Source organism: Triturus cristatus, chromosome 5_1, assembly GCF_964204655.1.
Source record: "Triturus cristatus chromosome 5_1, aTriCri1.1, whole genome shotgun sequence".
Taxonomy (NCBI): Eukaryota; Metazoa; Chordata; class Amphibia; order Caudata; family Salamandridae; genus Triturus; species Triturus cristatus.
In genome coordinates, this window is record NC_140587.1 from 555,110,844 (window position 1) to 555,135,358 (window position 24,515).

Below are 24,515 nucleotides of genomic sequence, written 5' to 3' on the forward strand. Positions count from 1 at the left end.
AAATGAATTGAATAGGGCTCTGTTCCGAGGAACAGTATCAGATGTAGAGAAGGTTGTTGATGAAATTCAGTTTTGTTACTTTGGTCCTGAACAAAACAGTGCAGAGAAGGACACAGTAAATGAGGAAGAAGTGGAAGAGAATGTAGAACCCTCTGTAAGTAACACATTTAATGATCACATAACAAAATTTGCAATAGTCTCTAATGAAAGACCAAATTTTACTTGTATTTGTTGCCGCAGAACTCATTATAGAAAACAAACTAGGAATGTTGATCTCTACAGAAAGAGTGAAAATGAAGATAATTATAAGTGGAAGGATTTTGCCACATATATATTTCTAGAAAATTGTTTTGAATTGGGTGAAGATCAGCGTATTTGTAAATACTGTTACAACAAGTTAGAGGAAAATAGAATGCCGACCAGAGCTGTACATAATAATTTAGAATTGGATGCTATTCCTGCTGAACTTTCTGAATTAAATACATATGAGTCTATACTCATTCAATGTGTTCATCCGTTCCAGACCATAGTACGTATGGAGCCCAAAACTGGTAAATTACCTCCTTCAGATTTACTGAGAGGTTTAAAAGGTAGAGTGGTGTATTTGCCCTTGGATTTGAAAAAAAATATGGAAACTATTGATGCGGATACTTTGGAAACTGAACCATTAATTATTCTGGTTAATGGTGTACCTACAAAGAATAAGAAGATTTGGCAGGAGCTGGTAGATGTGCGGAAAGTACAAAGAGCAAATTTGTATTTGAAAAAAAATAACAAATGGTATGAATCAATTTATATAGAAGAAGAAGAAGAAGAAGAAGAAGATTTACAAGAAGACACAGAAATACCAACTGGACAAATTGAAAAAGTGGACAAGTCAAAGGAAGAAGAAATTTATGAACATTTTAGCATACATCCTCTTCATTCGAAAGAAGTTATGGGAGACAATATTGATCTCTTTCAGATGAAGAAAGCAAAAGGAACTCCCGTGAGTGTATGGGAGGAGAGCTTGGAAGCTCGATGTTTTCCCCAGCTGTTTCCTAAAGGAAAAGGAGGACGATACGATGAACGTCCAGAACAGATTCCAGCTTCTGAGTATCGGACTACAAGACTATATGCTGAAGATCCCAGATTTCGACAAAGTATTCCTTATTTGTTCCATCTTTTATTTGAAAGCGACTTGTCTGCACTGTCTTATGCAGTAAATCACATTTTAAAAAGTGGAGTACATTTACAAAATGTGTCTGCTAAGGATTTTATGGAGAAAGTGCAGCACCGAGATGATCATTTGGAAACACAACTGATCAATCTGATGGCTTGTCAGCGTGGGACAAATGAATATTGGTACCGACGCCATGGTGAACTAAAATGCATGTTACGGAATTTAGGAACACCAACATGGTTCCTTACCCTAAGCTGTGCCGAGTACGCTTGGGATGATTTACTGGATTTTCTACGAGAGGCCAATTCAAACATTAAAAACATCGAATACAAGACAGCAGGAGAACTGTGCTCATTGGATCCGGTTAATGTTTGCAGATATTTCAATCATAGATTTGAGGCTATGATGTCCTTCATCTGCAATAAAAAAAATCCATCCCTTGGAGAAGTAGTGGATTTCTTTTGGAGAAAAGAGTACCAGGCAAGAGGTGCTCCTCATATTCATATGCTGTTGTGGATCAAGGATGCCCCAAAGTTTGGAACAGATGCTGATGAAGCAGTGTTATCTTACATTGAAGAATATGCAACATGTGCTATACCAAAAAGCACAGAAGAGAACAAGTTAAAGGAGCAAGTTTTACGTTTCCAAAGTCATCGGTGTGGAAAATACTGTCGACGGAAATACAAGAGCAAAGAAAAATACTACACTAAATGTCGATTTGGATTTCCTAGACCTGTTCTTTCAAATGGAAGAGTCAACAGTTTTATGTCAGCTGTGAGACATACTATCACAAGAAAATCACCTAAGAATACCTACAACCTAAAAAGAATAGAAGAATCAAAAAATATAAATGACTACAACCCAGTCATTTTATCCATGTGGAACGCTAACATGGATATACAGTATGTAGCTGACAATTCCATTGCTGTTGCTCGATATGTAACGTCTTACATTACGAAATCAGAAAAAACAGAATTGAAGGAAATGTGGGAAGAGATTTCTCACGAGAAGACTGTCAGTAAGAAGCTGTATAGTTTCAGTTTGAAGATGTTATCGCATCGAGAAATTGGATCCTACGAATGTTCAGATAGGTTATCTTCTGCAAGTCTCTACTCGAAGTCAAGAAGAATAATTTGGGCAAGTTTAGGCCTTGCAGCAATGAGAAATCGGGTACTGAAATCTGTAGGAGAAATTGAATATTTGGCCGAGAATGACCCAGAAAGTACAGATATTTTGAAAACAAACATGTTGGACACATATTATCCCAAGAGAAGTCAACATCTGGAGAACATGTGTCTCTATGAAGTGCTGCAGAACTACATTTATTCACGGAAAGCCACAGAAGACATCAATAATGGAAAATATAAAGTCGTTGGTGAAGAAGGATGTTTGGTGAAGCAAACAAAAGGAAGTTTGATAAATCACCGGAAGCTGAGTTGCGACACTACTGACAAGAAGGAATTTTACTACTTGGCTCTTTTACAGTTGTTTAAACCATGGCGTACAGAGGATGAACTACTGGGAGAATTCCAGAGCTATGAAGATTCTTTTAATGCTTGCAAAGACAGCATACAATGCAGTACATTCTCAACTTATCTGCAAATGTTAAATGAAGAAATTGATCAGGAAACTACAATTGCAGCAGAAATCGCTAGAGATAGTTCTCAGGACAGCCAAAGTTCAGGAACACTCAGTCAAGATCCCCTAGGACAACCAATCATTGAAAATGAAGCATCAATAGCCATGAATGAAGTGGAAACGGCTATGAATCAAGCTCAAGAAGAATTTATAGACTTAGAAAATTTGGAAAGACAACTGAATCAAGAGCAGCAACAAATTTATGAAGAGATCAAAAACAAAATTGATCACGGATTTCTACATGAAAAAAAAGAGTGCTCATGCACATCATTTCATCCAATCAGGATGTATGTAAGCGGACAAGCTGGAACTGGAAAAAGTTTCCTAATAAAAGTCATCAGAAGCTACCTAAAGCAAAAAACGGATTCTACTTTGTCTTGTGTGGTTACTGCTCCAACTGGGTTAGCAGCATATAACATAAAAGGAATCACTTTACATCGTTTGCTAATGTTACCAGTGGAGCATGAGAACAAAATACAATTCAACAAGCTAACTGGAGAAGCATCCTTGGAAGTTTCAAGAGTATTGAAGAAGATGCAAGTTCTCATTATTGATGAGGTGAGCATGGTATCAAACTTAATGCTTGCCTTTGTGCATTTAAGAATGCAGCAAATTTTGAAGACAGACTATGACATGTTATTTGGTGGAAAACACGTCATAGTTTTTGGAGATCTTTTGCAACTTACTCCAGTTAAAGGACAACCAGTGTTTAATACTGTCACACATGAAGACACGAAGAAGTCATTGGGAAGCATCGGAAATACAAATATTTGGTCCTTCTTTGAGTACAAGGAACTTACTACTAATATGAGGCAAGCAAACGATGAAGAATATGGAAGTATTCTGAAAGATATCAGGATTGGACTACTCACAGAAGTTGGCAAAAAAACATTACAGAGTCGGCTGCTACATAATTTATTTCCAAAGGAAGAAATAGTTGCAGAGAAGATATACAAGAACATTGCAGAAAACAAAAGTGTCATCTGCTTAATGCCAACTCTACGTGAATGCTCAATATTCAATGAGGAGCTTTTGAAATTGGAAAAGGAAGAGATCAGGAAATTGGAAGCAGTGGACAAAATTGAGGATGGAAGAATTAGTGTCACAGTAACAGGCAAACTGAAAAATAAATTGGACTCACTAGAGAAGAACATCTCCAAAACAGCTGGATTAGAAAAAAATCTATATGTTTGCATGAACTGTAGAGTATTTTTAAGGAGAAATTTGGATGTTGAAAAAGGTTTAGTTAATGGAGCGATGGGAAGAGTTGTGGGTTTTATTAATTACCAGAAAAAAGAAGGAGTTGAATGTTTAAAAATAAAATTTGATCAGATAGAAGAAGTTAAAGATATTTGTCGTTGTACAGTACGTTTTATGCTTGTGAAAGACTTATATGTACGTAGGAAGCAGTTTCCGTTTTCTCTAGCATATGCTGTAACTATTCACAAGTCTCAAGGATTGACTGTAGATTGTGCATTTGTGAACATTGGTTCAACTGTGTTCAAAGAAGGTATGGCATATGTAGCTTTGTCACGAGTGAAAACATTATCAGGTTTATTCATGATAGACTTTGATGACTCAAAAGTTAGTGCTGATACAAACTGTGTAAAGGAGTATAATAGATTAAGAAGAAGCTATGCTCCTCATTTAGGTCAGTATCCTGTGTTGGAGAAACGTGTAGTTTCTCGTAAAAGAAAAAATGAGAATATCTGTAATGAAGATGTAGAGAAGAGGAAAAAAAAGAGGAGTGATGTAATTGCAAGCAAAAAGAAAAAGGAAAATGAAGAACAGGTTGTAGGATGTCATTTTGAAAATAGCTCTGGTGTCAACTGCTACGCAAATGTAGTGCTGAATGTTGCATTTTATCTGAAAAGTTTGCAAGAGCAGATAATAGTAAATCAGGGAAAAAGATTCTGTTCAGAGCTGAGTCTCCTTTTTCAAAAGCTGAGTAAAGATAAAACTCAAATAGAAAGTGCTACTGAAATTAGAAAACTTTTAGATGTATGTTCAGGACGAACACAGTTTTCTCAAAATGAACAGCAAGATGCACATGAATTTTTGATGTATTTTCTTCAGGTAGTGGAAGAAGAAGGAGTTCCCATTGACATTTTTTTTGGTCTCTCTTATAAATGGGAACATAGTTGTGATAATTGTTATAATATATGTGGCTCTATTGTTGATAATGAAAGATTTATTTATTTGACATTGCCAGAGAGTAAAACAGTCACTTTTGCAAAATTAGTTAAAGATGCTAATCATAGCATGAAATGTAGTGAGTGTAATTCTGACATGTTTTCAACATTAATTTTAAAGGAATACGGACAGTATGTAATTTTAATGATGCAACGATGTAGAGCTGATGGTTCAAAATTGGATACTTTAATAAAGAAGTTTACAGGACAGCAATTATCAATTTCAGGAAAAACTTTTGTAACTGTTGCAATAATTTTCCATGATGGACCTACTGTTACTTCTGGACATTACACAGTTTATCTTAAATGTGAAAAAGGCTGGACACTGTGTAATGATTCCCAATTGATTTTCAAACAACGTTTGCCTTTTGATTTAGCAAATTCCTATCTAATCTTCCTGAAACCTAAATTTTAGACAGATTTGGCAAGATCTCGACAAAATAATTTTACCATTTTACTGGATTACCATTGCAATTTTGTAGAAAAAAGATTTTTTAAATTATCATTTGGCCTAATGGAAAGATAATCAATTGTAATGTGGACTTTTTAAATTTTTAATGAAACTTTGAAAAACCAATAATTTAGAGATTATCGGTAACTTCTGCACATTTTAAATTTTGGAATGTTATTGGACTGCCATTGGAAATTTTTTAAAAAATGATTTAAAAAATTACTATTTGGCCATGCGGAAAAGTAACCAATTCTATTGTGGACTTAATAAATTATTCCAAAAATTTTCGTGAACCAAAATGTTACAGAGAATCGGTGAGATCTGGACAAATTAAACTTTAGAATTTTATTGGATTACCGTTGGAAATTTTTTCCTAAAAAAAATTTAAAATTACTATTTGGTCTAAAGGAAATGAAATCAGATGTATTTTGGAGTTATTTGAGATATAATATTGTGATTATACTTCTGAAACAAACATATCAGACGGTATTTTAAAGAAATAAGTATTGGTATTAGATGATATTTTTTTAGAATATTATGCATTTCTATAATGTTAAGTTTAAGTAAAAAAAGAATCAGGGCTTTTTTAATACAATCTTTGTGATTGTTATTTTTTTTTGCCCGCTGTAAAATGATGAATGCAATTGCTTTCACAATTTATAGTGAAATGCAATATATTCTGAAAACAGCAAAAATAAGGCAAAAATATTTTTGGGAAAAAAATGTAAATATGTGTACTGTATTATAAAATGTTTTAAAAATATTAATACTTTTTTCTTTTTTTCCAGATAGATATAGAAAAATTTCGAAAACTAGAACCATTTTTAAAACTATTTTTTTTAAAAACAAATGAATAAATATTTTTTTGAGTGAGTATGGTAAGTCAATAATAATAATTGTAGTCTCTCAAGGACCTTGTAATGTGATAATTGATTTTTAGTGTTTTTTTTAAAAAATAAAAAAAAAGTACGCGCACCGTACGCGTACGGTAAAAAAAAAAAAAAAAGTTTTTAAAAACATATGTAAAAAAAAGATGAAAGATAAGGTTGGCTCTTAAAAGAACCGTTGTGTTCATGCAGGGACAGAGGAAAGGAAGCATGGGAAAATTATTCAAAGCGACAAATGTGCTGATCTATTTTGTTGTTCACTAGGGAAACACTGGTCTCCCTATAGCAAATTAGATCTTGACAAAATGTGCATCGAATATCAACCTTCCGAAATCGAGGGTTGATTTCCAGAGGGCCAGCAAAAGGAGATTCTCCCCCCACAGATGAAGGGCTCACCTGACCTGCAGAAGAAGGAGTCAGCCCTGCAGATGATGGTCCAGGCTGAGCTGCTGTGGATGTACTGGCTTGTCTTTCTGAAGAGTTACCTCCAAAAAGATGACCATGTGTCCTTCTGTGTACATCCTGGAGGTGTCTCTTCATGGTGTGATTCCCAAAGGAATACTTCCTGTTAGGATTACCTCTAGAAAGTACACGCTTACACAGCTTACAAGTCACTAAGGGTGCATTTACCTTTTGCTGGCCTTCAGGAAAAGTAAAATAATCCCATACATAAGAGGGCTTTTGTTTCCTCGATCTCTGCCTCAAGACAGTGCTGCTAGTGCTAGCCTCACTCTCAGAAGAGCTCTGCTGTTCTGCCATCGTATCCCAAAGACAAACCAGCTCCTTCTCCCAAGGGATCACAAGCAGAAATGAGGGGAATGGGTGTGGTGTAGGAGTGTTCTAGAACTGAAAGTAGTTTCAACCAATCAAAAGTTGTGTTTCATGATCACATGACCTACCGTACGCTTACGGTACGCTTACGGTACGCTTACGGCAAAAGTGCGCATGCGCGTAAAAAAGACATGCGCTTGTGCGCATGCGCATAACAGTCACTACCCGACACTTCCGCGTAACGTGCGCGTGTAGCGTACACGCGTACGCGTCCCACGCGGAGTACGCGCGGCTACGCAAATTGCGTAACTATACGCAAGCAGCGTAGGAAAATTGCGGACGTTGCGTAAACCGTACGCTTACCGTGAGCTTACGGTACGCGTACTAAAAAAATAAAAAAAAAAATAGAAAAAAAGTACTGCAAATAAATTTTACATGTTTATTTTAAAAAATATATAAAAAAAAACATATTAAAGAATTAAAAAAATTAAATCATAGTCTTTATAAAAGGTAAGAAAATTAAAATAAAAATATGTTAGAAAAAATAGAAGAAAAAAAAAAAATTAGCATTTAAAAAACCTTGCAAATTCACTGAAAAAACTATGGGTTTCACACACGTTATAGTTAGGAATTAGCATTTAAAAAACCTTAGAAATTCAGTGAAAAAACCATAGGTTTCACACACGTTATAGTTAGGAATTAGCATTTAAAAAACCTTAGAAATTCAGTGAAAAAACCATAGGTTTCACACATGTTATAGTTAGCTGGACATTTTACTCGTAAAAAACCAATGAAATTCCCCCATTATAGTTAGTTCAGCTAACTATAACTCGCGCGCCCGCAATGCACTGCTGATGACGTCACATATTACATCACTCATGACATGGTCAGTGACATCACTCATGACATCACTGATGACATCTCAAATGACATCACTGATGACATCACTGATGACATCATCCTTGTGATAGAGTGGCAGACCTCCTCTTCCCCTAATATAACCTTTGACACACACATTCAAAAATAGAGACTAAAATTTACAAAACAATGGACATACCAATAACAGTTACAACAACCTCTTCAGTAATTCTAAGATCCACATACACATCCACTCATTCACCAACAGTCCAATACAGTCACTCATACATGTACTCACTTATCATATGTACTCATACACCTATACATCCTGTTACACAATGCCACTCATCCATAGAGCAACTCACACACATAGTCACTCATGCTAATAAAGAATCAAACATACATTTACTTGCATATACAGTTATACACACACCACCACACTTACTTCTACGGAAACTTACACATACTTAGTCTTTTAAACAATCACTTATAGAAACACATACTTATTCATACAGGAACTCTTTCAATCTCTCACTCTCACATATACTCACATATATACACCAATAGTCACATATACTAGTTTTAAACATATGTAGTTACTCATAAAGACACTATTGAGACAGTCATTCACTCACTAACACACCCATACACACACTCATCCACCCATGCAGTCCTGCACACATGCTCTGTTCAACACATACAAACAGTGAGTCACTCATTCATGCACCTATGCACTACGTAATACCCCCCACCGAACCATGCAGACACTCAGACTGATACTCAAAAAACCAACTAATAACCTATATAGACACCCATGTAGCTACTCACCAACCCATGCAGCCACTTATACACAAAGTGAGAGACTGATACAGATATTTACATATTTAAACATTACTCACTAAGCCATGTATTCACTATGATACACTTAATCAGTCAGTTACACAATCAATTTTTCAAAAACAAATCATCCATTTAGACACTTATATACCCATTTATTCTTCCATCGACCTTGAGATATACATATATAAAACATATTTAATTTTCAGAAAAACCCACATTCACTGGATGATGTCATCAGTGATGTCATTTGAGATGTCATCAGTGATGTCATGAGTGATGTCACTGACCATGTCATGAGTGATGTAATATGTGACGTCATCGGCAGTGCATTGCGGGCGCGCGAGTTATAGTTAGCTGAACTAACTATAATGGGGGAATTTCATTGGTTTTTTTACGAGTAAAATGTCCAGCTAACTATAACATGTGTGAAACCTATGGTTTTTTCACTGAATTTCTAAGGTTTTTTAAATGCTAATTCCTAACTTTAACGTGTGTGAAACCTATGGTTTTTTCACTGAATTTCTAAGGTTTTTTAAATGCTAATTCCTAACTATAACGTGTGTGAAACCCATGGTTTTTTCAGTGAATATATATATATGTATGACTGCAACTCCTTTCTTGCACTCGCTTTACCGCTGAAGACAGGTGCTCGAACCACGATTTGGTGCTGTAAGTATTATTTTATTGTCTGCTCCAACAAAGCACAGCCATGACGCGTTTCGGGCCCAAAGGCCCTTGATCACATGACGCGATACACAGTCAATGCAGGGCTTTTAAACCATTTTTTTCACCTGGTGTGTTTTTTTCTTTTTTAAAGTGACAGGTGCAAAACAAATCTAAGTGTATCGCAACTGGAATGGCAATAGACATAGTAAACATACATATATATATATATATATATATATATATATTCACTGAAAAAACCATAGGTTTCACACATGTTATAGTTAGCGGAAATTTTACTGATAAAAAACCAATGAAATTCCCCCGTTATAGTTAGTGCAGGCAACTATAACTCACGCGACCGCAATCCTCTGCTGATGCTAATACTGTATTTAGACACTTATTTACCCATGTCTTCTTCCATACATTTTTAGCTATACATATATTACAAATATTTTCTTTTCATAAAGACACATATGTCATCAGCAGAAGATTGCGGTCGCGTGAGTTATAGTTGCCTGCACTAACTATAACGGGGGAATTTCATTGGTTTTTTATCAGTAAAATTTCCGCTAACTATAACATGTGTGAAACCTATGGTTTTTTCAGTGAATTTGCAAGGTTTTTTAAATGCTAATTCCTAACTATAACGTGTGTGAAACCTATGGTTTTTTCAGTGAATTTGTACGGTTTTTTAAATGCTAAGTTACTTTACGCCATTAGTGGCATGCGCACCCACTTAACGCAGTTTGTTCCGTGCGCGCACGGTGCGCTTCACAGTGAGCACGCGGTGCGCTTCGCGCACCGCGCGCCCACTTTACGCAGTTAGTGCCGTGCACGCACGTTGGGCACGCGGTGCGCTACGCGCACCGCGTGCCCACGTTACGCTAGATGGGCCATGTACGCACGATGCGCTTCGCGCACCGTGCGCACATGGAGGACATATGATGCACTTTGTTTTTAAAGGTAATATTTTAATTTTTCGCAGTAGTTATAAGCCATGCACAAATGGTGCCCTTCGGGCACCATTTGCACACGGGGTGGAGAGAGTGTGGATAATTTTTTTTTTTAATATTTTTTTTTTAATCTTTTCGTTTTTTACTTTTGTGATATGCCATGCACAATTGGTGACCTTCGGACACCAATTGCACACGGGGTGGGGTTAGTGTGGATATTTTATTTTTTTTTATATTTTTTTACCGTACGCGTACGGTAAGCTTAATCGGCGAAATTAGCGAAAAAATAAAAATTCCGTTTTTGGCCTTGGGGGATCTTTGGGGACTCCCTGTACATGGCTATGTGTGTGGGAGCTGTCAAAACAGCCCCTTTAAATGTTTTTGTGCTTTGTTTGTTAATCATCTCTCTCAGTGCGAGAGAGAAAATGGCGGCCGCCGCTTCCTGGTTTCGGCCGATTCGAATGTTTACTAAGATCTAAGAGCCAATCATAATCGCGCTCGCGCACGCCACCGTACGCGTACGGTAAGCGTACCGTAAGCGCACCGTAAGCTGGCTCAGATATATATATTGATTTAAAGGCTATTTTCTCAGAATCTACTGAACAGATTTACACCAAACCTACAAAAGGCACTTCCTTGATCTGAGGACTACCTCTCTGCCAAATTTCTAGTAATTCTGTTCAGCCGTTCGGGCTGTAGCCCTGTCTAAAGGTCCTATGGAAAAATGCATGGGAAAAACGCGTTTTGGGACCCCCTTTTATCTCAGCCCCCGCTTGACGAATCCCCCCGAGACTTTCAGGGTAGGAGCGGAGCGTAGCGCCCCACCTATTTTGAAAAATTTGCGAGGATTCGTCGACCGGCGCCAAAGTTATTCAAAATAGAATGTTGCGGATTTCCTATGGAAACGTAGTCCTAACTATAACTACCTACTGGCGACCGCCAGTAGGTAATATATATATATATATATATATATATATATATATATATATATATATATATATAAATAAAAAATCAACACCCCATGCACACTTAGAACGGTTGGACACTGCTCAGGTGAATTTTCAATAGGGTTTATTCTGCCGAGGTATTGATCATCATGCATAGTTCAAAATGTCTGTCAAACGCTGTGGCAGACGTGTCTTAGCCGTGAGGTTTTCTTCAGTGCCAGTTTCACTCGGTCGGTCATTTCACCTGAAGGTTTGTTTTTAAAGCTGGGATGACAGCACCCATTGGAATACCATCTCCTCCCATACTTCTCCATAAAGCTGTAGTGCAACACCAAAGGGCTGAACCATGCGCTTAGCTCCAAGCCGCTTCACGTCCGAGTGCTCCCTCACTGCAAATGACCATTCAGTAATGAGACGCTCATCCACCAAGTGGCGTCCCAACCATGTTGGCCTACAGAATGCAGACCTGCTGTGCCAGGCTGTCCATATGCTTTGTATTGTTCATACACCCCATAACTGGAGGCTGATGGCGTTGCTCCTGAATGAGAGGGCGTGCCAGTGGCCAGTGCTTGCTTACTGGTTGAAAATCAAAATCAACACCCCACTCACATAATTACCTTTCTTCAATCAACCTTTTTGACGCTTTAATTATTCAACCTGATTTGGTTACTGGAAGCTGGGAGCTGTCATCTTCATTGTCAGAGATGTTTGAAGACTGTAGTCACTGAGTGTTTCAGTTCAGTCCTTCTTTCACCATCTTGATCACAAGACTGATGATTTAAATTCTGAAAGTGAGAAGAGTCTCCAATAACAGACTTTTCAGGGTGCTGGGTAGTCACCATATGTCCCTTGATGGACACAAGGTGGAAAGGTGCAATATCATATGGAGCATCAGCTTTTCTCCTTTGCGGTTGTTGGGCAATCACTAGATCTCCTGTCTTAAACTCAATGTTCTTTGCATGTCGCCTCATGTCAGCATAGGCTTTCATCTTTTTCTTATTATCCAAGTCCTTTATGCGAGTTGTATTCTCACTTCCTTCTCATTTGTTGGTCCATTGAGGTAACTTGGTTGTCAGTGCTCTCCCTAATATCAAAATCACAGTACTTTCACCTGTGGTCAAGTGAGGTGTTGATCAATAGGCGCGTAGGGTGGAATTCCAAACAGTTTTTAAACTCAGCCTCTCAAGAGTTGCACACTGTACTGCTTTCTTAGCGTACTAATAAAACATTCAACAAGTCTGTTGACCTGTGGCCACAAAGGTGTACCCGTCTGACGCTTTATGTTCAGATGCTCCAGGAAATCCTTACATTCTCAAATGTTGAACAGCAGGCCATTATCAGACTTCAAAGTGTCTGGAACGTCCCATGTTGCACAGATGCCGTTGAGTCTCTCAATCGCTCACTCATGAGCTGTGGATGAGAGATCCTCTAGTAACGGAAAAGGTGAGTACTCATCCACAATTACCATCAGTTAATGTCCATTATTGAGTGGACCAAAGAAATCAATGGCTATTCTCTCTCATGCATGCTTAGGGAGTTCTGACATGGTAAGAATATGTTGAGTAATGTTGGTAGAAAGACATCTACATAGATGACAGGCCTGCAGTTTTTTTTCAACCCTTTCATCTAAATATGGAAACCAAACTTCTTCTTAGAGAGCTCGCTTGGTGGTAACAATACCACAATGTCCCTCGTGAGCCACTTTAATTATTTTCTGTTGCAAATTCTCCGGAATTAGGCATCTCTACGCTCTGTCTATAACTTCTACCTGAGTTATAGACAGTTCATCTTTAACTTTTTTGCACTTTTGGCATTCACCAACACTGGTAAGAGGTTGGGCTATTTGGTTCCACAATTGATGTGTGATTATTTCTTTCAACTTCAGCATGTCACTATTATGTCTTGTGGTATTGATGATCTGGGCAAAAAATATGCCAGCTGGCGTATTTGATTTTACACTGAGATTAATGTAGGTTTCAGCTGTCTTGGATAGAGTACCTTGACCTTGTAAGGGCGGTCTGGAAAAGAAGTCAGCAGGGTTTTAATTCTTTTCTGCCCAATGCACAATGCTATAATCGTACTCTTATAATTGTAGTCCTCACCATTCAATGCGAGGAGTCAACTTGGCTTTTGGATTGCAAAAGATAGTCAATAAAGTTTGATGATCAGTTACCAGCTGAAAAGGCTTTCCACACAGGAACACATGGAAATGTAAGTTCTGCAGCCGATGACACACCAAAACTGAGTCTCTTGTATCAAAACAGACCAACATGTGTAGAAAGTTTTGAAATAAACCTGAAATCTTCTTTGAGTTCCAACGGATGATAACATTTATTTAAATCAAGTCGAGAGAAGACCTTTGTACCATTTAATTGCATTATCATGTCAGCAATGCGTGGACCTGGATGTCATTCTCATTCAATTGCCTTGTTTGCTTGATGCATATCAACGCATATACTTTCAGCTCCTTTAGTCTCCCTTTGGGCACAACCACTATGAGAGAAACCCATGTCATCTTACCAGTTGAAAGCTCAATAATGTCATGCTTAAGTGATGATTCCTTTTTCTAAATGGAAAGCAGCTCATCTATGTATCTGAGCAAGAGGATGGACATTGTCATTAATATGTAACTTTACTTTCATGGTCTTAAGCTTTCTCAAGCCATAAAACATCAAAGCAAATGTACTTACTATTCCATTGTGAGCGTTCATGTTTCTAATTCACAGAAATTGGTCCCATATTAGGAGTGGTACTGAAAACTGTGCAAACAGGCACTAGAAGCACATGGATGGGTGCTTGCACCTTTGTTTTCTTGTGTTTCATTATCGCTACAAATGAACCTTGTCTTTTTATGGACGTCAATGCAGCCCAGGTGTACAATTTGGTTTTCAATGGCGTAAGTCAAGACAATGGAGATAATTCATTGTATTTCTCTTCAGGAATTATGTTTGTTTTATACACCACTGTATATGATGAAAGGTTTTAATCAATCATTTATTTTGAATGGAAATTTCGGACAATGGTTGTATAACTTTGGTGGTTTGGCATGTCCGACATGCGCACATTTCTCTGAGGTAAACATCAACATGGTGCAACTATCTTCCTCACTTTCACTTGGTATTGAGGCCGGCAAACTGCTTAAAAATGATTTAGTTGAAGATAGACTTCATTCAGGATTGATTTGCCTCAATTGATTTCACCTTTTGTGGGGTTACATCGAACATTGCCTATGGAATATTTTGGCAGCTATTTTGTCTTCGAGCCGTGTCACACTTACTTTTTCCTTCAGTTTAAAAACCATGGAAAAAATGGTTCTTTTTCCCACATCCTTTACATATTTGTCCAATGGTAGAACATTTACCTTTGTGTGGAAACAAAACTCCACTTAACTTCTTTGTACGTATAGACATCACTTTGTGTCCTTCAGTTTTTTGCTTGGGCTTACTTTTTATACTCATGACTGATTCACTCGGGGCATCTCTGGCCTCCATGTCAGCAGCTTGTCTTTCAGAATGCTCCTCAGCTCTAGCAGCCATCAACTCTTGCTCCAGACTAAGAATTTCTCTCAGCAATCGATGTCTGAATGAATCAGACAAATATCCATCAGTAACTCTAAGTTGCATAGCTTCCTCATCATTAAATTCATTGAACTTCCTTTGTTCGATACTCATATTGAGTCTCTCCACAAATCAGCAATATTTTCACCAACATTTTGGCATTCTTAACTGAAAATGTATCTTTCATAATCCATCTCTGGCCCTGGATTGAATTTGAGATTGAGCGTTTCTTAAATTTGACAATTTGTAATTTCTTTGGCAGTTCGTAGCATTTTCTTTCTGACTTCTTTCACAACATCACCAATGAGATTTTTTTAGATACTTGGAAATCTTTTTCTTATCAGTCTCTTGAAGTGCATCAATGAAATCTCTCTATCCATGCAGTCCATCTATAGGCAATATTTTGATTTTCGGGGGTGTCAAAAGTGGTGGTGTTTTCAGGAATGCAGCATCATTGTAGACCAGTGTGGAACTTACTGACACCTTGGGTGGATCCCTGTGGCTAGCTGTCTTCAACTCGTCTGTGATACCTTGAAACGTGCAGGCCTCTGACTCATCTTTATGAGAGCTGGAAACATGACTTTCTTTACAGCCATCTGAAAAATGTCACTATTCCGAGAGTTGTCCCTGGCTCCCTATTTTTCGAAGACCTGTGAAGGGTTTTCTGAGGTCCACATGGCAGCTGTGTGAATGAACCACTTCAAGTATGGATGGCTCAGTAAGCACAACCCCAAACATTTCTCCTTGAGCCATCTTCACTGAGTTCTGTAGTACGAAGACTCTCTTCAGTGCATTCAGTAAGTCATTTATTTATTTTCTTCAAAATGCCAATTTGCATTTTCTAACACCTGCTTGATCACCACCTGGTTATGATTATCAGCAGCTGCGCTTCATAAACCCAGTTGAGTCCACTTTCAACGTTAACACTCCATATAATGTACAACTTTATCTTGTGAGGCAGCGCAGAACCTTTATGTATGGCTTGCATTGTCTTCACCTGCTCAGCAGTGGCTGGAGTTCTGCTTTGACTCCAAGTGCATGAAGCGCTGATTCCGTTTTTCGACAGCGATACACGTAGCATGCACAAGCAGTTTGTTTGGACCATGGCAAACTCTCTGGGAGAGCATGGTAATTCTTCTGGTTACTTATCCCCTATCCCCTATCTTGCCGCCATTTGTAGCATCTTCCCAGCCTGGATACCCGCCAATGACTACACCACACCGGGTGCTTAGTATTACATATCTTTATTCTGCTGTGTGTAACTGTAAACTAAGCATTGTAACACCTACGTCACATCTCTACAGAGTGCATTAGGAGCCAAAAGGGTTCAGTCATAAAATATCGCAAGACAATACACCTCCCATCCTACTCAATGGCATTTGTACTCCATAGGAACAACACTTCTGTGGGCCTCAATACTTCTACAGCAAAATATGTGTGCCAGAATCCTTCTCATGTACTGATTCCGAAAAAGGGATAATGTAAGGCTTAATTTGTTCTGCATGTTGGGAACCATTATAGTTAATTGTATTAAACAGTTAATACTTGCATCAACCGGGTTAAACCAACAGAGGTATAATGGATTAAATATGTCAAAAGTCAGAAATGGCTGGGTATTTTTAGGGCTAGATGACAAACATGCCTATGATCCTTCAGGCACAAAACCTCCTCTTCATGAACACGGGGGAAAATAATTTGTTTCAGTTTCACTAATTAATGCTGGGGTTCCAACCATTACCCTGGGGATTGAGACTAGGCAGGTGTGTCCTCTAACACCGCTTGGATTGCAATAGTGTGGATCCATGTAGACCCATTCATAAAATGTATTTGGTCAAATAGGGCAAAGAACAAATCTCCCAGATGCAATTCGGAGCCTGTATCATTAAGAGTTGTGCTTGCTCAGCCCAGAGGTTAGCACCTGCTTTTATGCACTTGCATTGTTGATAGGTCCTTCAGATAACGCACTGTAGCTAGAACAGCTCAAAAACAGAGACACCATCAATGCTGTTTCCGAGCTGCAGTGTCTACAGTTCTTGCATTAAAACTACTTTGGATGGGAAGTATGTGAAGCAATTAAGGGCATTAGAATGATTCTAATGTTCTACTGGACTTCATTAATCACCTAGCAACAAACATTTGACTAAAAGCAATAGCTGCATGCATCCTTTATTCTCAAGCGAGTCATGATGGAGGCTATCCAACCTCAACTACATGGAACGACACAGAAATATGTGCTATTTCCAAAGCCAGATTAAATAAGTGCTCATTCAAATCTCTTTAGATATGATGCACCCAACCATCACCGTAACCTGTCTCAATTCTTTTTTTCCTTTTGGCAACTGGTTTTTTTGGGGGGGGAGTCTTAGTCTATTCGGCAGTATGTGTACTGTTCAACCACATTGGGGATTGGAGGTGCTTCCTAAGTCCAGGCAGCTTGAAGTATTAGGGATGTGTCCCTCAATGAATGTTGCTCAGATTTGACACTTACAAACATGGGACCAATGTTGCGTCTTAAGCCACCCAACCCATAGAATATACGTAGTAGTAAAAACAAAAATGTCCATTGTCATGAGTCTTAGGCTGCAGCTCATTGATGAGGTCCTGCAAGGCTAAAATATTTTTGGGGTTATTTGAGTTCTAATACAGACAGCATATGGTCTAGCTGTTTGAGCCAGACTGTCCATTTTGGAGAGTTGCCAACGCCAATTTGCATCTGATTGGTCCCTATCTATAGTGAGTCACTAAATAATGGACTTGAATTCAATCTAGAGTAGTGAACGTTGCCTCCGAATAATGTGGGCCTTCCATAAATCACTTTGTGCTTTTCTTAGTGAATTGCACTCAGTGACAATGGAAGGTTCACATTTTGGTCCCATCGCTTCCTTTACAAAAGTACGTATCTGTCCGTATTATGAGAGGGCTCAAAAAGCCTATAAGATTTATGGGTGTGTGTGTGTTCCTGTACAAAGCAGATGTGACCTATCACTTTAGGCTATACTCTCCCTCTTTGTATCGATCTGACCTTCGGACATGGCAGATGCTTGTATATGGTGGCATAGCAAGCAAAAAATTATGGAATAGAATGAGGTTCATAGACATTACTAGTGGCTGGCATTAATTCAAGCATTCCATTCATCAGTGTTTTGCATTGATTCATATTTTTCTACTTCCGGTCATCATGTAAATTGCAGAAATAGAGATGCCCATTACTTGAAAAATGTAAATAGTCTTTCTAATCTATTATTTTCCAGGGTCTCCTTCAGTATATATTTGCATGTGAGGAATATTCACCAGAGGTGCCAGTGACAGACACAGCTCTGGAGCTGGAGCTTTCCAAGCAAAAAAACAGGTACTTCATAAAATGTAATGTAATGTATGTTACCTTTAAAAATGACAGTGCAAAAATACAGTTTGGTCAAATTGTACAGTGTTCCACAGCCTTTAGAATTAAAAATAGAGTGATCAAAGACTATTGAAAAAACAAAGATTAAATGTTACATACATTGGGTAACAAAAACATCAAAGCACATTAAAGTAGTTGTAATAGTGAATGATCATTGGCAAATCCAAGAAGACTAGCCATTGAATTAGTGAAAGTGCTTCTTGATTCTTAAGTTTCGGTTGTGGATGGAGTCAACGGTTGGATGAATGAGTCAGTGAAACGATGGAAGCGTCAGTAGCTGAGTACATACATAATTGGGTATTACGGGATATAAATACATAGCTAAATGTTTGAATACATGACTTTGTGGGGCGTGCTGTCTGTGAATGTGCATAGTGTGCACTGATAGATTCCTCTGGGTGGTTATAGGGTGACTGGATGATGTAGGTTAAATGCCTATGAATGAAGATAGTAAAAGGGAGGTGGAGTATTGCTGTCTGTGAATGAGAGTACTGTGCTGAATCAAATGTCATGAGTGCAAAGAGTGTAAGTGGGTAAAGAGTGGCCCCATTTAAACAAGGATAATTTGTTACTGATGGATGCCTGTGAGTAAGGAGGAGACGGTTCGTCATCTGTTTGTTAAGAGGTCATGAGGGTAAGTGGACTTTGTGCCATGCATGGGTTGTGTAAAATAGGTACTCCTGAATGACTGTGAGTGAGAATGAGAGGGCTAGTTTGGGGATGATTCCAGTGTGAAGTTGAGTGGTGTGTGTTCGATAATTCTAGGTTCATGTCAGGTTGAGAGGGTGAGCTGCCTCTGAGGGAAGGTTAAAGGAGTGTGATGTGTGCACCTGAAGCTGAGGTCCTTATCAGTGTGAGGGGTGAGCTGCCCCTGAGGAAAGGTTGAAGGGATCAGCAGTCTGTGAATGTAGGCAATGTTAGGCGCTCTCACGCTCCCAGGGTGTGGTTCAACTAACTGAAGGTTCCACTTCAGAGCAGTATCGGCTACCACCGGACCCGGGGGGTGGGGGTGAAAAAGAAAAAAACCACTTACTGAAAACGTCTGGCCACCACCTCTTTTCCTTCCTGTCTCTGGTCCATCAGCAAGAAGCACCGGGGCTCCCAGTCTCCCCTGAGCCCATCACAATGCTGCAATGCAGTGTTGTGAATGGTCTGAGCACCGTGGTTTGGTGCTCAGACTGGGAATGGGAGGCTGGGCATGTTCCTCACCAGGCTGTGCATTTCAGCCTGGTGGGGAACATGCAAAGTGCAGGCCGGCCAAGTAGTCCAGTGCACTTAGGGAGTGCAAACCACTCCTCCCCCTACTCTGGCCAGCCAACCCCGCCCGAGAGCCACTAACTCCAATAGGAAAGCTAAAATGATTATAATTATACGTTATCATTTTATTTTTCATTTGGATCAGTGGGGCGCCACTTCTCTGCCTTAGCGGAGGAGCTGCCACTGGAAGTGTTTTTGAAGGAACAGCATGCTTATTGGCGGCACCATTCTCTGCTCAGCTGACAAGTCTGCTGTTGGAGCACTTTTATAACATTTCTGCTGCAGGTAGGTTTTGTGAGGACAATGCTGTCCCTGTACTCTCCTACTATCAGTGCCTACACCTGGTACATAGATGTTATGCTTGTGTACTGAGGCTTCCTTCACCTGCTGGGTAGACGTTGTACTTGTATATACTCCTACACAGGAACCTTGTCACACCTAGCACAGGTAAGACATGAACAGTAGACCATAAGTGCACATCACTTGTGTCCAAACACACACACACACACTCCCCTCCAACATGTTGGCTATTCTCACCATAATGTCTGCATACCCACAATTCTTTGAAATCATACTCTTGCAGAAGCCAACTGAAGAAATATCCCACCAGTCTAAAGAGTGTTTTTTACTGTTACATAAATCGTCAGGATAAATATAGCATGGACAGTTTTAGTAAGTGTTTGATGCATGGGTAGTGCAAGGTGCCCAGGCTTGGCACCTTATGAGTGCATGACTCAGCAGTTCAGGCACCCAGGTCCTGGATATTCCTTCATCTGCATACTCTGACAATAGCCTGCTTCATACAGGCAGGGCCATACAGATCAGAAAAAAACATCAATTGGTGCAAAATTGTAATCTAAACAGAACACATTACTTGTACCATCGGGGGCTAGAGCAGATCAGCACTGTAATCCAAGGTCATTGTCATCATCATTTTCTCAAATGCTCTAATCCCTGTGTTCATGGCTGTGATGTGTCCGTGATGTCTACAGGTGTCTACTGTGTGGACCTGGCCCAATCTCCCCTCACTCTTAGATAATGGATTGCTGCCACTCAATGCTACCCCTGTATCACCCATAAGTGGCAGGGTGGCAATGTGCAGCAGCCATGCTCCCAATGCTAATGTGCTGTGCGGCGAAGGCACAAACAGGACTGATAATCTGGCATGGCAGGTGCTGACAAATAATAGGGAGAAAGTAGGAGCTGCAAGCACCCAGAGTACCTCTGTGGCCTGCGTGCCATGGTCATTCCCTGGACATGAACTAACATAGCCTGTACTAAATCTGCATTGCACTATGAGGGTGATATGCCAGACAAGGATTGCATTTTTGCTAATCACAAGGGCAATGTGAAATGTAAACCTGGGCAATATTCCTTTGGGCTTGACAGAAAAGAAAGACAGCAAACAAGCAATAGCTGCTGATGGCACAAGCCCTGGAAGACAGTTAATGTTGTATGCAGCATGACCTTAAAATAAGAGCAATTCTTCTGTCAACTCACAAGAAAAATGCAAAAATTGTGTGGTTGAACTAAAAATGTAGTGTATGTTTTGGTGAAACGTTTATACTGTGCAAACCTATCTTTCCGCCTGTTATATCATGGATTTGCCTATTAAAAACATGTCTGTGGTGCAGAAATGCAAAAAAGCTCTCATGTTGCCTTAAAAATGTCTGTAAAGTTAATGTGTCTTTTTTGCAGAAGGTATACTAACCTAACTGGTCCCTGTTCTATTATTAGTTTGTAGTATTACAGGGCTATCACATCACACACTATCCAGTATTCTTATATTTCTTATCAAGGGTAAAAAAGTATGAATACACTGCAAAGCAAATCACTATGGGGCATATTAATAAGGGCAGTATCGCCGCTTTAGCGGCACTTTTTGCCACTAAAGCGGCAATATTTTATCGCCCTATTTACAAGGTGGTGCTAACATGCATTAGTGCATGTCAGCACCCGTTTTCCCGAAGTCTCGCATCTCTAATGAGATGCAAAGTGGGCATCACTGGGCGTACCCCTGACAGACTACCTTGTAAAATATCTCTAAATGAACATCGCGATATTTACAAGGAGGCCCATGCATTTTACCAGACGTTAGTTTTTGGCAAAAAAAACCGAACGTCTGCTAAAATGCTGACTTACCTATACCTAACAATGGGGGTGGATTATGCTGATACGACCACAGGGTCGTATCAGCAAGGTTATCGCCGTTTTCCATGGAACATCGCTGGAAAACCAGCAATGTTCCATGGAAAACACTGCTATCGCTGAAAAATTATCGCCATTGCACTTTGCTTTGTTAATACAGCAATAGCATGCCGATAATTGCCAGTTATAGCCGGCGATAAATATGTTCTCGCTAAGAGCGGCCAGCGATGATTATTGCTGCCTCTTGATAATATGCCCCTTTATCCTTCGTTCTCATCTTCAGTAACCGTAAAGACTAACTGCCTCAAGGGAGATGTTGTGATACATTTTCACCGAACAAATTGAGCCGGATGATTACTGTTCATCACTTGGTTAGCCTTTGCAGTTGCTTGTGCCACATGACCCCAGCTCACACTGAACTGATAACACTTTCTTCAGTATATTTTATTTAACATGTATCTTTTCCAGAAAATCCAAAGAAAGGGCTGCTGCTCATTCCATTAACTGATAGATTTCAAGAAATTATTGTTTCTTAATTGAACATTTTAGGAATTTGGGGTTTTGATTGAGTGGGGTGAAAACCCTACTCAAGCAACAACCACAATCATTGTCACAGTGAACAAAAGTCACTAAATTAACCTGCGCTCAACCTTCTGGTAGCTTGACACAAATGCAGTCACTTAACTTACAGGCACTGTGTTAAGTATTTATGCAGAACACAAACAGTAATAAGGTGACAACACAACACAAGAAAAGTTCCACTCCAATTTTGAAAAATAGAGCTCAATGTAATACAATATTTGACAAGAAAACTCATGAAATCCAATCATTAAAACCAGAGTTATAATTCTTTTAAAGTTTTTATTGAAACTAGTATCTAAAATAGGAAAGTGCTCATTGCAGACATCTTGTCGAGTGTGTCTGGAGCAAAGTCAAAAGTTATGGCTGACTGCAATAGGGCACAGTACGGATACCTGAGGTGGATTGGGCCCAGTCTCAGTTCCTGAGAAGGTAAATTTCAGCTCGGTAAGGCAGCCAGCAGTGTCCGTGGAAGAGGCGTCATTATCGGGATGCCGCTAGACAAAGTCGTGGTGAAGATTTCCACGTTTGGTCTTTGTCACTTTTTTGGAAACCGAAAATCTCCAGCAGGCCAAAGCTCAAGTCTCTAGCCGACGAGGTTTCCACTAGGTCAGATACCCTTTCCTATGAGAGGTCCTGCTGAACAAGATTTCCTACTGCGGAGAAGAATGTAGCAGGAGCTACCAAGAAAGTCAGCCCAACAAGTGATGCACTTCAGGCAGATCGGGTAGCAGGTAGGTCCCAGTCTCCTGTTGGTTCTCTGTCCACCTTTTGGTGAAAATTATTTTAAGCCTCAAGTTTCAGGTTTTTGCATGAGGAGTACTCTCAGCACCACTTCCAAGGGTCCAGGACTGGTTGGTCATCAGTTGGGGGGTATCAGGACTCCGTCCTGGTAGAGGTCAGATGCAGGATGCAAGATCTTTGAAGCTTGCTATGTGCCTGCAGCTCACACAGGAGGCCAGCCAACTAGCACTTGGAGTTACTCTGATAGTCCTGGGATCAAGCAACAAGACAGGCCTCAAGTAGAAGGGCAGTCCTCTGGTAGCAGCAGAGCAGTCCTCTGAAGTACAAATCAGGCCACAAGTAGCAGAGCGGTCCTCTGAAGTACTATATAGTCCTTCTAGTGGTCCTCCACAGGTCCACACGTGTAATTAAGAGTTGGTCTGAGGGTCCGATATTTATACCTGATGCAACCCTTTGAAGTGAGGGGACTTTCTTGTCCATCATTAAATCTGGTTCTGGAAGTTGCCTTCCTTCCCCTGCCCAGGCTCCAAGTAGTCTAGGTTGATAAGAGGCATGTGTCACGTTCCTTTGTGAGTGTGCTGGAGGCAGCCCTTTAAATATCAGTAGGGCAGGGAACACCTCTGCCCCACTCAGCCTGGCAGGAGGGCCATTCTGCCAACACGGAGTCCCCCTTTGTCTTACTGTCTGGGAGGAATACACAAAGGCCAACTATTACATGGTCATATGACGCAGGACACAGGCTCCTAATACCAGATGGCTAGGGCAAGAAAATGCCAACTTTCTGAAAGTGGCGTTTTCGGAATTGTGACTTAAGACTTGACTTTATCATTAAAGAGGATTTAAAATTATACTTCTTTTGGGACCAGACATTATATTTCTACCTGTTTCCAATCAAAAGGTAACACTCATTGCATGTAATAAGGCAACCCAATGTTATCCTATGGGAGAGGTAGGCCTTACAGTAGTGAAAAACGAATTTGGAAGTTTTTCACTACCAGGACATGTAGAACCTAAAACCATATCCCCTACCTTTCAAATGCAATGCAGCCTGCCCTATGGCTGTTTAGGGCCTACCATATGGCTAACTTATATGTATAAAAAAGGAGGTTTAGGCTTGGCAAAAGGTTTAATTTGCAAGGTCAAATTGGCAGTTTAAAACTACACACAGGTTAAAATGGTTGAAACATGTTTTAAAAATCTACTTAAGTAGGTGGCATTATACATTATGCAAGCTCACTAGTAGCATTTAGTTTACAGTCCCTGGGTACATGCAGTAAGCACCTCATTGCTATGGACTTACAAGCAATGAAATGTGCCAATTAGGTGCAGACATGTTTTACCATGTTAAAAATGAGAGATCACAAGCACTTTGTGATTGGTTAGCAGTGGTGAAGTGACCACAGTCATAATGCAAACAAACATTTAATTCAGAAAACAGGAGGGGTAAATTAAAAATGTTTGG

At 39.5% G+C, this 24,515-nt stretch overlaps 1 protein-coding gene across 3 annotated transcripts in view; it reads left to right on the forward strand.

The window, feature by feature from the left end:
• Positions 1-24,515, forward strand: part of TRPA1 (transient receptor potential cation channel subfamily A member 1) — a 1,005,076-nt gene that overhangs the window by 955,386 nt on the left and 25,175 nt on the right. For all 3 annotated transcript variants that reach the window (XM_085605436.1, XM_085605435.1, XM_085605437.1), the window contains one exon: positions 18,174-18,271. In XM_085605436.1, coding sequence (XP_085461562.1) covers positions 18,174-18,271 — 98 coding nt within the window. The remainder of the gene's footprint in view (positions 1-18,173; positions 18,272-24,515) is intronic.